This window comes from Sorex araneus, chromosome 4 (genome assembly GCF_027595985.1).
Source record: "Sorex araneus isolate mSorAra2 chromosome 4, mSorAra2.pri, whole genome shotgun sequence".
In the NCBI taxonomy this organism is placed as follows: domain Eukaryota; kingdom Metazoa; phylum Chordata; class Mammalia; order Eulipotyphla; family Soricidae; genus Sorex; species Sorex araneus.
Genome location: NC_073305.1, coordinates 217,178,608 through 217,192,529, shown reverse-complemented (window position 1 = coordinate 217,192,529; position 13,922 = coordinate 217,178,608). Strand labels below are relative to the sequence as shown.

Sequence of the window (13,922 nt, the reverse complement as noted above, 5' to 3'; positions counted from 1 at the left end):
TACAGCGTCCCCCTCGTCTCTTCCTGCCGCTCCGGAGTCAGTCTGTCCTGTTCTCGGGGCCTGGGGGCCTGCCAGGGAGCTCGGGCCCGGCCGGGTGGGCCCCGTCCTGGGCCGCCAGCTTCCGCTCCATGCTGGCCACCAGGACCTTGAGCCAGGCGTCGTCGGCGAGGAGGCCCTCGGGGGCGCGCGCCAGCCCCTGCAGCTCGCGTGCCTTCTGCTGGACCAGCGCCTGCAGCTGCTGCCCGTGGCGCCGGAGCAGGCCGCGCTGCTCCTCCAGCGCGCGCTTCTGTCGCAGCAGCCGGTGCTCGTCCCGGCGCGCGCTCGCCAGCCGCGCCTCCACCTGGCCCTGCGCCCGCTGCAGCGCGCTGATCTCGGCCCGCAGCTGCCCGATCTGGCGCTCCAGGTGCGAGATGTGGCCGCGCTGCAGCCCCGCCTCGCTCCGCACGCAGCCCGGCCGGGGCGTCCCCCCGCGCGGGGCCGAGTGCTGCAGGATGAACCGCAGCAGGTTGGGGACCGTCACCGGGAGGTCGCCGGGGTACTTCACGCTGAGGTCCTTCCTGGGGGTGGAGGGAAGGCGCGGCCGTGAGCAGGCGCGGACACACCGTGGCCCCAGGGCTGTGGCGGCCGAGGATGCTGGGCACCCGCACCCAGAAGCAACCCTGCTCCAGGCCTGCCGGCGGGGGTGACAGGAAAGTGGGGTGTCCCGAGGCCTGGCAGGCCACTCCGTGCGGGGAGCCAGGCCCCCCCGGCTGCGCGCTGGGGTGGGTCCTGCCTGAAACGGGTCTCGGCACAACAGCCCTGGCCGTGGGCCCCTGCTGGCGCGTGCCCAGCCGGCCGCGCTGAAGGGGGCCCACATCTAGGAGCACGGGGTGGAGAGACGTGTCCCTCCCACCACCAAACACTGAATGACACGTGGGCCTGGGCCCACTCCTGGCAACAGCCGTGACGCCCACCCGCCCCTCACAGGACAGGAGGCAGGTCACGGGACCGAGGTCCAATCATGCCAGCCCGGCGGTTTGGGTTTAAGGAGCATCGCGCTGGCAGTGCCAGGGTGAGCCTGGGTATCCGCGTACACGGCGCCCACCCAGCCCCCAGCTGTCTCCAGAACCCGCCAATGTCCGTTCTGGGTCAAACAGGCTGTTCCTTCAGGAGGCAAAGGCACACCCCGTACTCCCAGGGCCCGAACATTCCAGAAGAGGAATGCCCTGGGGGTGGCCCTCCCCACACCCACCCAGAAGCACCGGAAACGGAAACCCGCCCTTGCAAGGGCCTGGGCAGGCTCAGGTGAGCAAAAGGAACGTGGACGGGAGTGGGTGCCGCCGGGCACCCTGGCAGGTAGCACCAGCTGGTCTTTTGGGGCGACCCTGCCACCACTGGGCAGGGGGCCGGGAGCTGCCTCTGGAGCGACAGTGGCCGCTGACTGGGTGCAGCTCCGGCAGCCTGCCCGCCCCTGCCCCTCTGGGCTCCTGGGCAGGTCTGCAGACATGAGGCCGAAGGGGAAATGACAGGCGGCCCACTGCTCAGTGAGCCCCACATCTACCCCGCGTGGGCCCGGGTGGCTCTGAGGCAGGACGCCAGGCAGGCGGGCAGGCCCGTGCAGACGGAGCTCTGCTCTCCTGGGGTGTACGAGAGGCCTGGCAAGGGAGGCAAAGGACAGAGAGACGCCCCAACTCCCCCAGAGCCGCGCAGCCCTTCCACCGTCCTGCACATGCACAAACATACACGCTGGTCCTCCCAGTGCATGTGTGTCTCTCGCAGAGCTCGTGCCTGGAGGAGACTTCCATCCAGAGCCTGTGCTGGGGCGCCTGGGCACGGCAGCACGGGAAGGAAGGCTCCCCACCCAGACTGGGCCCCCTGGGGCCCCCGCCCCGACTCCCGGAGTCTCCCTCGTTTAGTCACGCGCCACGGCCGCTGAGGATGTGTGTGAAGGGCGGGTGGGCGCTGTGCCCCTGCTGCTTCCTTTCCCCTTGGGGTGCTTCTCTGGGGGCACCCAGGCCCCGAGGGCACAGCAAGGGCCGGCTGGGCTGGACTGTCCAGCAGGGCCCCACTGCCGCGGGAGGGCCAAGCGGGAATGTCCCAAGGCCAGCGGGAGTGACCCCTGAACACAGAGCCGGGAGCTGTGCCTGAGCACCGCCGGGTGTGGCCCCCCCAAAATGTTCTAAGATACAGCCCAAGCCCCAAGGAAATGCCGGGAAAGAAGCAGGCTGGGCACAGCCGCCATGGGCCGGGACCCCTCTTGAGAGTGAGCCCGCCAGAGCATCCCGGCAGGATCCCGCGGAAGCCACGTGACCGGCGCCCTGGGGACCATCCACAGTGAGAACAAAAGGGGCCCACTAGGACGGGGGCCAGCACCTGGCTCGGCCAACCGCAGGTCAGAGTTCACTTCCTTTTCCAAGGAAACAGCGGGCCGCCCACCCCGCCTTCTGGGAGTGGCTTCAGGGTGGTGCCTCTGCACCAAACCAGGGGACCCCCTCCAGAAGCCCACCTGCTCTGAGCACCCGCTTCCTCTTGCCGAGGGCTGCGGGGCCCCTGGTGAGGAACGGTGTGGAAAGCGGGGTCAGACACCAGACGCCCCAGAAGGCTCTGCGGACACGGGGCAGATGGTGGGTCTACGCCCTTGGCGTGTCACGGTCACTGCCCGGCCAGTGGACACGACAACCGGGGGCAAGCCCCCGTCCGGAGGGGGAGATCCTTACACTGCTCCACGGACCCCCTCGCCCTGTGGCCACACTGCAGTGATGTTGCCCCGGGTCAGTCGGGATGGCGGAAGGGTCCGGGGCTTGCGGGGGAGTCTCTCAGGCCCAGCAAAGGAGCCCCCCACCCCGCGCCCTGGGAAGCACCCACCCAAACTGGGAAATCCCCCGAGCCCGCGGTGGGAAGCCCCCGGGGGACAGCCGGCCTGACCTGTGGCAGGGGAAGAAGAGGATGGTGGGCAGCCGGTCCACCATGAACTCCCAGGGAAGGTCATTCCGCGACACGTCGATCCTGTGGGCGGGAAAGGCAGTGAGAGGCAGCAGTGGGCGCCGGTGACGGGCAGCGCGAGGCGGGGCACCAGGGGGCAGCGGCTCCCTCGGCTGGGAACTGTGGGACTTTCCCGAGGTCCAGCTCCGCACGGCCCGGGCGAGTCCTGTGACCGTCTCCAGCTGGAAGGAGGAAGTGGGGCTGACCCCTCTGTGGGCGACACTCGCCTGGGGTTCAGCTGGGGGACGAGGACCAGGGCTGGGAAAGGGGGTTTTCCTCAGCCGAGAGCACAGAGTTGTCTCACGCGGGAGGGGTGGCCCTGAGGCTGCTGCTCGCACGGGTGGCAGAGCAGGTGGGGTGAGGGCTCGCCCCGGTAGCCGGCAGGCAGGGGTGCCCGGCTCCAGAGGCTGCAGGTACCAAGGCAGACAGTGCTGACAGAGAGGCCAGAAGTCAAATAAGGGGCCGGCCTGCGACTAGCCAGAAGCTTCCAGAAGCAGCAGGAGCCACATCAGGCCCGGGCATCTGTCCAGAGCCGGAGTGCACTTCCGGGAAAGGGGCACAGCCAGACCAGGGCCTGGAGCAGTCCAGCGCGTCCCCCTCCCGCCTCGAGTCTGAGGCCTGGAACATGGGCAAACGTGGGCTCCCAGCACCTCCCCTCAGGCCGGGCACCCCAACTTCTCCATGAGCCCTGTCTCCGTGACTCCCGGAGGGGAGGAACCGGGGCAGGGCGGGGCAGCGGGGAGGGCAGCTGCGTGCCAACGCCTCCCGAGGGCCGTCTGCCCGACGGCGCCGACGCTGGGGGAGGGACAGGGCTGCCCCGGATAGGACCCGTCACCCCTGGTGGACGCCCCACTGAAACCTTCTCAGCTCACGAGTCCCTCGCTGGACACTTTTGCCATGGCTGCCACTTGGTGAAACGCGCCTCCGGCCCCACGGCCGAGCGCTCTGGGCCGTCCAGCTCCCCCCCAATACCTCGCTGGCCCCCACACCGGTCCCTCTCGCTGTCGAGGTGCCCACGTCCTTCCCGTTAGGCCATGCTCCACGCTGCCTTCCGGCTCCTTGCAGGTGGTGGCACCGGGCCAGGTCTCCTCGGGGACGAGAACAGCAACCCCACTCCCTGGGTCGCGGGCGAGCTGGACGGAGCGGTCCCCCGTCCTCCCGGTCATGCTGGGCTATTTGGTGATTGGCTGCTTCCCCCGGCCTCCCCCGGGGCCATCTTCCTCACTCACCGCAGCACTGCAGCACAAGCTGTCCACTTTCACTTTAAATTCTATTTTTAAAATGTTTAAGAGGTTTTAAGATGTCACTGAGGTGATGGTTTCCACGACTGCATGCCTTGGGGGTCCAGCTGCGCCCCTCTTCAAAAGAAGTCCTTTGGGGCTGTTTCTGGGCCACGCTTGACGGTGTTCAGGGGCCGGTGGCATGCGAGGCGAGAGCCTTAACCGCCCCCCCCATCTTTTCTAACTCAGCACATCCACCACCCCCACCCTCGCTGTGGCAAAAGCGAAGACTCATCTCTTCTGACGGCTAAGTGAGATTCCACTGTGCGTGTGTATGGCATTTTCGGCTGTTTGGGGTCACACCCAGCAGTGCTCAGGGGTCACTCCTGGCGGTGCTCAGTCAGCCTGTGCACTCTCTCCCCGGCCCTGCGTGTCACACCGTCACCCGCCGGGCACGCGGCCTGTCTCCTTCGCGGGTGGGTGCAGGTGCGGCTGTGTTGAGGTGATCTTTCCCTAGGGTGCCGCCAGCAAGACGGAGGCTTCCTTTCTCGCCACAGCCCTGCCCCCAGGGGTTGCACCCAGCCCTTCTGATGGGGCGTGTCCCCCCAGGGGGGCACAGGGATCGCTGTGGTTTTCTGTGGCATTTCCCCATTGCAAGTGAAAAATCTCATTTTCCCACACGTCGCTGGCCCCGCTCCGTGTCTTCTCGGAGGAAGAGGAAGTGTCTGTGCAGCTCCCCCCGGCGCCCCCAGTTTGCAATGGGACTGTTTGCTTGCGCGCTGAGTTTAGTGAGCCTGTAACCGACCCGGGTGCCCGGGTGCCCACCTGCCCCCAGGATGGCAGCGTCCGGCGTCCAGTGCTCTCGGGCGGCTGCGCCGGCGCCTCTCTTCCGCCTGGACAGGAACTGCTCTGGTCACTCAGGAGCACCTTTATCTGCCGAGTCGGCAGGTTCCTCTTTAGATAACCAAAGGAGACTAGCTAGCTGGGCAGAGCTAGAAGGATCGAGGGGATATTCAAACTATTTCCTCCCTGGTGCAGGAAGTCTTTGTTTTGATTTAGGGGGCCACATCTGGCAGGGCTCAGGGGCCCATCTGGGGCCCCGGGGAATGAACTCGTCAGCGGAGTACAGGGCAAATGCCTGACCCGCTGTACTACTGCTCCACCCTGGACACTGAAACCAGGTACACATCACAAACAGCAGAGAAAAGTGGCGCTTAAAAAGTCTCTTTTTGCTTTTGTTTTTGTCTTTTTGGGTCACACCGGTGATGCTCAGGGGTTACTCCTGGCACTCCTGGCGGTGCTCAGGGGACCCCATGGGGTGCCGGGGATCGCCAGGTCGGCTGCATGCAAGGCAAATGCCCTCCCTGCTTTACTGTCACTCTGGCCCCCAATAAAATGTCTCTTTCCATACATCTTGGTAAATGTGTACCATGTAATCATCATACTCAAGAAGCAGAAAAGGTCATCAGGGTTAGAAGGCTCCTCACTGGGGCTGGAGAGGGCACAGCAAGGAGGGGCTCACCTTGCACACAGGTGACGCGGGTTCATTCCTCAGCACCCCGGGAGTCCCTGAGTGCAAAGCCACAAGTAAGGCCTGCGCACACGGGCTGTGGCTCCAAGCCTCCAAAAACAAAGTACTCAATTAAAAGTCAGTGAGAAAGGCTCCTTCTTGTTTTTTTTTCTTTTGGGGTCACACCCAGCGATGCTCAGGGGCTGCTCCTGGCTCTGCACAGTATTACTCCGGGCGGTGCTCAGGAACCATATGGGATGCTGGGAATCGAACCTGGGTTGGCCGTGTGCAAGGCAAACACCTTCTCTGCTGTGCTATCACTCCAGCACCGAGAAAGGCTCTTTGTGTCCAACCCTCTCCCAAACTCTCTGGCGCTGCCAGCCCCAGGGTCGCATCTGTCCCTGCTGTCCTGCGTCTTCTGAAATGTCCCGTGGGGGAGCACAGCCTCTGCAGGCCACTGTACCATCGTCGTCTGACTGTGAGACAGCGGCCAGCTCCTTCACTCGGCTTCCTGCTGGGAAATGCCCTGCGGGGGCCTGTCACCGAAGCACGCTGCTGCGTCGTGCCCTCTGAGCTCCGTTCACGGGGCACTCTGTCCCTGAGCACCATCCAGTTCCTCTGACGGTGAAGTACCAGGGCTCTACCCGAGTCTTCTGTTTGCTTCCTGATGATCCTGGAGTCACAGCCCGTATGGGAGACTCCCAGTGAAGACGGCATTCGAAGTGGTGGTCCGTGGGCACACTGACTTCACTGCTCTTGGAAATCACGGGTGGTACAGTTCTGTGGGGCCCGTGTATTCATCGGGCTGGGATACTGTGACTTTGGAGTCTTTTCCTCATTTGTAAGAAGGCAATACCATTTGATTATCTGTCTGATCAATTGATCCAGTGATGGAAGAGCAGGGCTGTGCTGCTGACAACGTCATTCTTTAGATCTATTAATAATCGCTTTATGTATTTGAAAGCACTTTTGTTTCATCCATATATACTGAGTGTTAAAAATCCTCTTACTACATCAATCTTTGTTCTCAGGGCCAGAGAGAATGGCCCAGCAGGTAGGGCACTTACCAATTGAGTATTTTTTGTTGTTTTGTTTTTGGGTCACACCGGGCAATGCTCAGGGATTTCCCCAGGTTCTGCACTCAGGAATCACTCCTGGCAGTGCTCAGGTGGCCATATGGGGGGGCTGGTCACATGTCAGGCAAGCTCCCTTCCTGCTGCACTATCACTTCACCCCCCATCTGAAATTTTAGACTGACACCAAGTGCAACAACTATCTGGGCAGAACACATCGGAACGCCTGATGAGTTGTGGAAGGTTTCTGATTTAGTTCTGGTTCTTGGCAGGGGGTGGAGAGGGTTTGGGCCACACTTAGCAGTGCTCAGAAGCTACTCCTGGCTCAGTGCTCGGGGTCCCATCTGCAGTGCCGAGAATAAGGCCAGCGATTTAACCCCCCGGATTATCTCTCCGCCGCCTTCCCCCATGAGGATGTGCTAACCTCCCGGGGTGGATGGGAAAGGGCCGAGCAGCCGGGAAGGGTGCGGGCAGGCCCCGGCCCCAGCGCGGCAGACGGGCCGCCCCTACCTGGCCACCGTGACCGTGTCGGATGGCAGGAGGCGAGCGAGCTGGATGAAGACGTGATTAAGAGACGGGCAGAAGCCGCACCACGGGGCGTAATACAGCAGCAGAACGTCCTGCGGGAAAGGCAGGGACGTTAGTGGCACCTGCAGGGACCCCGTGGCAGCTCAGGACATGCCTTCCGTGGCCTACCTGTGTCTGAAGGACCACGTCCCAGAAGGTCTCGGTCGTCACTTCCGTGATCAAGTGCCGAGAAGGGACCTGGGCCGAGGCACTTCCCATCAGGTGCCTTTTCAAGGGGCTGTAGAGAAGGCTGAAGTTCTGGATGAAGGACTCTGCGAAGGCACAGGGATGCGACTCAGCGCCCCAGGGCGGGGGGGGCAGGCCGGCCCGGCCAACCGCCACACAGCCGCCCCACGCTGCCCGGGGCACGCCCGCGAGGCTCATCTCCAGACAACACATCAGAGCGCCGTGTGAGACGCTGTAGATGCTTTAGAACCCACAGTAGACTGGCGGGTCTCTCCTGTTCTTTCCCCCTGGAACTGACGGGCCCTGGAGACCACACATCCCCAGGGGCGTGACCCAGGCAACGCAGAACCAGGAGCAATGCCGGAGGGGCCCGCACTCACTCGGCAGAGGACAAGGGGCTGGTTCTGCTCCGAGTGCCCGAGCTTTCCTGTGGAAAATCCCTCCCCACGCCTCGCGGAAGACACAGCCGTCCAGCTTGGCCACCCCGCTGTGCGCTCCGGAATGACTCCCGGCAGGGCTTGGGGGCCCGTCTGGGATACCGGGGAGGGGACCGGGTTCAGCCGTGTGCGAGGCAGCCGCCCCCACCCCGTCTGGACCGTCCCTCCGGCCCCCGCCCGGCCCACGGTACCTAGGGTGAACTTCATCAGGGCCTGGCTGGGGTCCAGGACGTAATGCGACTCCTCCTTCAGGTCCACGATGGCGGCGAACTCCCTGCCGCGGGCGCCGCCGGGTGCGCCCAGCCGCTCAGCGTACACCCAGAAGAGGTTGGAGTCCAGCAGGTACATGTTCAGGGTCTTGTTGGTGCGGCAGCCCAGGCCCGTGAAGCTGCTGCCGGCGGCGTCCGAGTCGGGGACGAGGTTCCTGGTCTCCTCAATGTGAGGAACGGGGCAGGCTGGGCCCGGCCCGCACTTCTCCTCCGGGGGAGAGAGCGCCAGGGGCGGCGGCGGCGGGCGCGAGGGCCCGGGGCCGCGGGGGGCGCCCCTGCTCACGGTCCTGCAGCAGGCGGTGTAGTAGCTGAAGGGGCTGTAGGAGCCCAGGAAGCCGCTGCACTCGGGCCGGGGGGCGGCCACCTGCTCCAGCGCCCGGCCCTTGAGGTGGAAGGACTCCAGCGCCGCGGCCATCTGGACGAAGCTGCAGCGCGCAGGGCCCAGAGGGCTGGGCCGCGGGCCGCCCGCCGTCTGGTTGACGCACAGCTCGCACACGTTGTGCGTGGGGGCCAGCGCATGCCAGCCGGGCAGCACCACCGTGTTGCAGCAGGGCGAGGCGGCGGGCGGCGGCTCTGGGGGCTGGGGGCCCAGGCTGGGCGGCCAGGGGGAGGCGGGTGCCCGGCGCAGGTGCCGCAGGAGCCGGTCCACCACCTGGTCGCCGTGACAGTTGTTGTAGGCCAGGGCCACAGCGGTGACCTGGGACACGGGGGGAGCGGGAGGTTGGGCCGCTGGCGGCATGTCGGGTCAAACCCCACCACATACACACAGTCCAGGGGCCTCACTCGCGCCACCTAGGCCTGGGGGAGTCTCAACCCAGGGGTCCCCTGTAGTGCCGAGTGCAGAACCAGGAGTGAGCCCTGGACACGGCTGGTGTGGCCCAAAGCACCCCCCAAAAGGAGGCTTTTTGCTTGGGCCACCCCCAGTGGGGTCACTAGAAGCCCCCAGGGGGTGGGAGGGTTCAGGAGCCACTGGGCTGACCATGCTCGCCCTCCGCCCTCAGCACGGCCCATTTCCCACCTGACGCCCGAGCCAGCAAGGCGAAGCGTTTGTGTCTGGGGAACGGGGGCACTGTCGGGGCTGACTCCTGGCTCTGCACTCAGGGACCATCCCTGGCAGGGCTGCAGGGGGCCATACGGGGAGCTGGGGTCACACCCAGGGCAGCCCTGTGCCAAGCCAGTGCCCCGCCAGGCTATCCCAGCGTTTATTATTTCCTGCTTTTCTGAAAGACTCCAGCAACACGCAGTGCAGCGCCGTGGCCTGGCTGACTGTGGGGCCCTCGAGTCCTCAGGGAAGCCCCCAGGGGCCTCTCCTCTGGGCCTGTCCAGGGCCCCGGGGCTGGCCCGTTCTCTCCCTCCCCAGCACTCGCCAGCAAGGTCTCTGCGCCCACCCCATGCCAGTGCGGGGTCCCTGGCACGGGCGTCCCCGGCCCTCACCTCGTCGATGAGCGGGTGGCTCTCGGCAAGGGGGTCGAAGGGCACGAAGACCAGCAGCGCGGGCCCCTTCTTCAGCTCGTTGTGGAGCAGCAGGCTCTTGCCGCCGTGCGGCCGCAGCCACCGCACCAGCGTCTCCCGGTTGTCCTGGGCCCACTGGTAGATGTTCTCGGCTGTGAAGTTGAGCAGCTCGTGGGGGAACACCTGCGGGGACAGTGGCCAGCGGTTAGCGCGGGGTTGGGCGTGCACGGGCATTCTCCCACGGGGGCCCGGCTCTCCCCGAGATCCAGCCCCACCGTCCATGAACGGAAGGGGAAGTGTCTGTGGGGCCGTCCACAGGGGTCGCTGCGTGTTCTCGGGAGGTGGAGGTCACGGGGTCGCCTGGGGTCGCCTCCCCCTCCCCCATGAGCAGAGGAGCAGAAGAGAGCGGGAACACCACCACCGGCCCAGAAGCCCCCACAAACCCCACGGGTCACGGGCAGAGAGAGGGACAGAATCGCATAAGCTTTGGGCTGGAGACAGTACAGTGGGGAGGGCATTTGGTCCCCAGCACCCCAGATGGTCCCCCAAGCCCCACCAGGAGTGATCCCTGAGCACAGAGCCAGGAGTAAGTCCCGAACACCAGTGAGTGTGGCCCAGGAACAAAAATCAAACAGGAAGGGGGGAGGGGCGATCTCTGTCTTGCCATTGACCACGGAATGACGTCGACACGCGACCATCTGAGACCCGACACTGAATCTCGAGGTTGCAAACTCGACTCCCGAAAGCTGCTCTGGAGGGGCCCACAAAATGAGATCTCTCACACACCCCCTCTTCTGCTGACCCCCAATATTTACACTGCGCATGCCAGAGGCCCTCTGCTCGCACTGATGAGCAGCGTGGCACCCTGAAGACCCTCCACGGGGCGAAGCAAGCTGTGCCCCGAGTCCGCCGGGCCCCGCAGAGCCCAGGGCCTGCCCGTGCCGAGACAGGACAGAGGGGACTGACGGGCAGCAGAAGCAGAGGCAGGCCTCAGAGCGGGCAGGGCGGCCCAGAGAGGGCCGGAGTGAGGCTGCGGCACGTGCCCCCCAGACTGCACGCCCCCCCACCCCCCGGAAACCCAGCACTGCACAGTGCACCTGATGGAGGGCACAGGGACGGCAGGGAGCTGAGGAAGACGCCTGGGCTTTGGCAGAGCCTCGGGAGCCGGGGGAGAGGCAAAGCCCTTGGGGAGGGTGTGACGTCCCCTGAAGGCTGGGGTTGGGGGGAGGACCGTGAAGGGCTAGGACCCTGCAAGTCACCAAGACCGTTGGGGCAGTCAGAGAATCCCCAGAAAAAAAATAAATAAACCCAGCAGCGGGAGCAAGCACGGAGCAGTGAGCGGAAGAGCACAGGCCGGGCCCGGGACAGAGAAACAGGCGGCCGGGGGGCAGAGCGGGGAGTAAGGACCCCGAGGGACCCCGTGACCTGACCACACCCTGACCTGAACCCCCAGCCCTGGAGAGAAGCAAGTCTTGTCGCCGCTCGCCCTTGCCGGGTGGAATGAAAGCACCCAGAAGGTGGCAGGCCCCCTGGAAGCTAACCCTCGGGGGACGGGCCCCCCAGAGCCACCCGCCAAGGGCCCTCCCCTTCCCCTGAGAAGGCCAGAGGCACAGCCCCCGAAGCTCAGCGTCCGAGACACTAAGAAGCCGCGGCTGTCTGCCTGAGCCCCCCCATGCGAAGGTGCTGAGCCCCGAAGCCGTCCGTTCCCGGGGCAGCCCTGCGGCCAGAGGGGCGGGCGCGATACTCACAAGCGAAGTGTTGAAGTGTCTGTGCAAGTACACGCTTCCTGAGCGCACCAAGGACACCAGCCGCGCGAGGTGCTGGTTCGTGATGACCCCGAACCGGACCGTTCCCAGGTGATCTGAAACAGGAGATGTGCCCTGAGCAAAGGGGAGACCTCTGCCTCCACACCGCCAGGGACCCGGACAGCTGCGCGGGCAGGTGCCCGGGAGCAGAGCCCAGGGGTGACCGGGCCCTGGCGGGAGCAGAAGAAGGAACTCACATAGGAGCTCACCCTCCCGACCCTCGGGGCTCCCTGGGAGAGCCGCCCCTGCTGCCCACCAGCCCCCCTTCCCTCAGAGGCCTCCTGTGCCCGCCGGCTTCGGGCGGCACCGGGAGCCTGAAGAGGAGCCTCGGCGCGCTCCCCTCTTCTCATCACCCCAGGGCTGGGCGATGACCCCCAGCAGTGCTCAGGGCTCATGGCCCCTACGTGGCCCCAGAGATGAGCCCAGGCTGGTGGCATGCAAGGCGACTGCCCTCCCTGCTGCACCATCTCTCTGGCTCCATCCCCCATTCTGGGGGCGGGGGCAAGGATGGCCACACCTGGCAGTGCTCCAGGCTGTGTGCTAGGGGTCTCTCCTGGTGATGCCAGAGATTAAGCCTGGGTCGGCAGCACACAGAGAGGGCCCGCGCCCTCCCGCGCCCACCTGTATTTTTAGTCGTGCTTATGAGCACCGCTGCCTAACTTCACAGGTGGGTCTGATCAACTGCTCTTCCTGGTCCTGCTCCTCCTAGTCTGTGAGATCTGAGAGCTGGTCTGCGGCTGGGAGCCCAGGGCAGGGCAGGGCAGGGCGAGTCACAGGCTCCACCCCAGCGCCACACTGACACCCGCAGGAGTGAGCCTGAGCAGACTCGAGAGTATCCTGAGCGTTGCCGAGTGTGGCCCCACAGCACGGGAAACGGGAAAAGCTGATGATTCCATGGAAACACACCGTCATGAGGCTGACCCTCCACACACACACACACACACACACACACACACACACACACACACACACACACACACACACACACACACACACACACACACACACACACTCACCCTCACACACTCACCCTCACTGGCTGACAGTCACACAGACACACACCCTCATGAGGCTGATGGTCATGCGGACACACATTCACTCTCACGAGGACACACACTCCCCTTCATGATTCCACAGAAATGCAAAACAAGAGCCTGCTGGTGACCCTCAAACCCGGTGACCCCTAAGCCTATAGCCCCTCTGGGCCAGGGGAGCAGGACACTGGGGAGGGCGCTGAGGGCCGGGCACATGCCCCCCCCCAGCATTGCAGAGGCCCCCCTGAGTCCTGCCAGGAGTCTCCTGAGTCCCAGCCAAGAGGAGGCCCTGAGCATGGGCGAGTGTGGCCCCAAGGTCAAAAATAAGAGGCTGTGACAGTATTGGAGGGAAAGGTCAGAGGGCAGCAACCCTCAGGGGCTGCCAGAGTGTGTAAGACGCAGCTGAGTGGGGGTCTTGCTCCCCTCTCCAGGAGCCACAGTGGAGCCCCAGGCCCCTGTGAGCAAGAGACGGTGCACGAGACCCGGCGCTGCAGACGGGCCCGGTGGGGAGAGCTCAGGGACTGAGCACCGTGCACCGGGAGGTCCGGGTTCCAGTCCTGGCGCGGCCAGAGTAACCCTGAGCACTGGGCCGGGAGGGGCCCACGGGGCTGGAGGGCCTGCAGGAAAGGGCGCGGCCTCATTTCCCAGGGCCCCGGGAGCAGCGGCTCGTTCCAGAGCCAGCGGAAGCAAAGGAAGAGCCGGGAGCATCTGGCTGTGTCCAAAGCGGGGCGCATCCGAGAGTGGGGCGCGTCCAGAGTCGTAACAAAGAGTGGCTGCCCGGAGCACTGAGCAGTCAGAGCTGGACCGGCTGGGTGCGACACAGTGGCCCGATCACAGTCACGATGGAGGAAACGTGACACAGTGGACAGGGGTCGCTGGCCGGACCCTGAAGCAAAGACCAGACACAAGGGACAACACAGCTCGATTCACGCCAGGCCCGTGGCACCGGTCAGAACCTCGGAGCAAAGGGAACACGGACTGTTGACAAACAGGAGGCGCGCCCTGGGCGGGGCGGGCTCTGCATGTAACAGGAGCCCCTGATTCCTGTCCCAGCAGCCCAGGGTCAAAGGGCACAGAACTGAAACAGGAGGGTGACACTGGAGGCAGTGCGGGAGCTGGGGATGCCGGTCCGCTTCTCCGACACTCCAGGACAGAACTGAGTTCAGAGCGTCATCTGTGAAAAACGACAGCCATGTTCCCTTCGGACCCCAAAGCTGCCAGGCCGAGGCTGCAGCTCGGAGGGGGCCCCCAGGGGAGACAGGCTCTGAGAGGCCGCGTGGAGGCAGAAGAGGAAACGGGGCTGCTGCCAGGAAAGCGGCCGGCGGGGAGTCGGCCCGGGGCCCACGTGACTCGCTGGCCCAGAAGAATGAGAAGTGGCAGCCTGACCCCGAAGCTGAAAGGGCCCATT

The 13,922-nt window shown here is 65.1% G+C and overlaps 1 protein-coding gene across 1 annotated transcript in view; it reads right to left on the bottom strand.

Annotated features, from left to right (window-relative positions):
- Positions 1–37: 37 nt before the first annotated feature.
- Positions 38–13,922, bottom strand: part of TXNDC11 (thioredoxin domain containing 11) — a 35,112-nt gene continuing 21,227 nt past the window's right edge. The window contains exons 6-12 of the mRNA XM_055136807.1: positions 11,424–11,536; positions 9,658–9,858; positions 8,146–8,920; positions 7,461–7,603; positions 7,275–7,384; positions 2,905–2,985; positions 38–557 (exon numbers count right to left, since the gene is read on the bottom strand). Of these exons, the coding sequence (XP_054992782.1) occupies positions 38–557; positions 2,905–2,985; positions 7,275–7,384; positions 7,461–7,603; positions 8,146–8,920; positions 9,658–9,858; positions 11,424–11,536 (1,943 nt within the window). The remainder of the gene's footprint in view (positions 558–2,904; positions 2,986–7,274; positions 7,385–7,460; positions 7,604–8,145; positions 8,921–9,657; positions 9,859–11,423; positions 11,537–13,922) is intronic.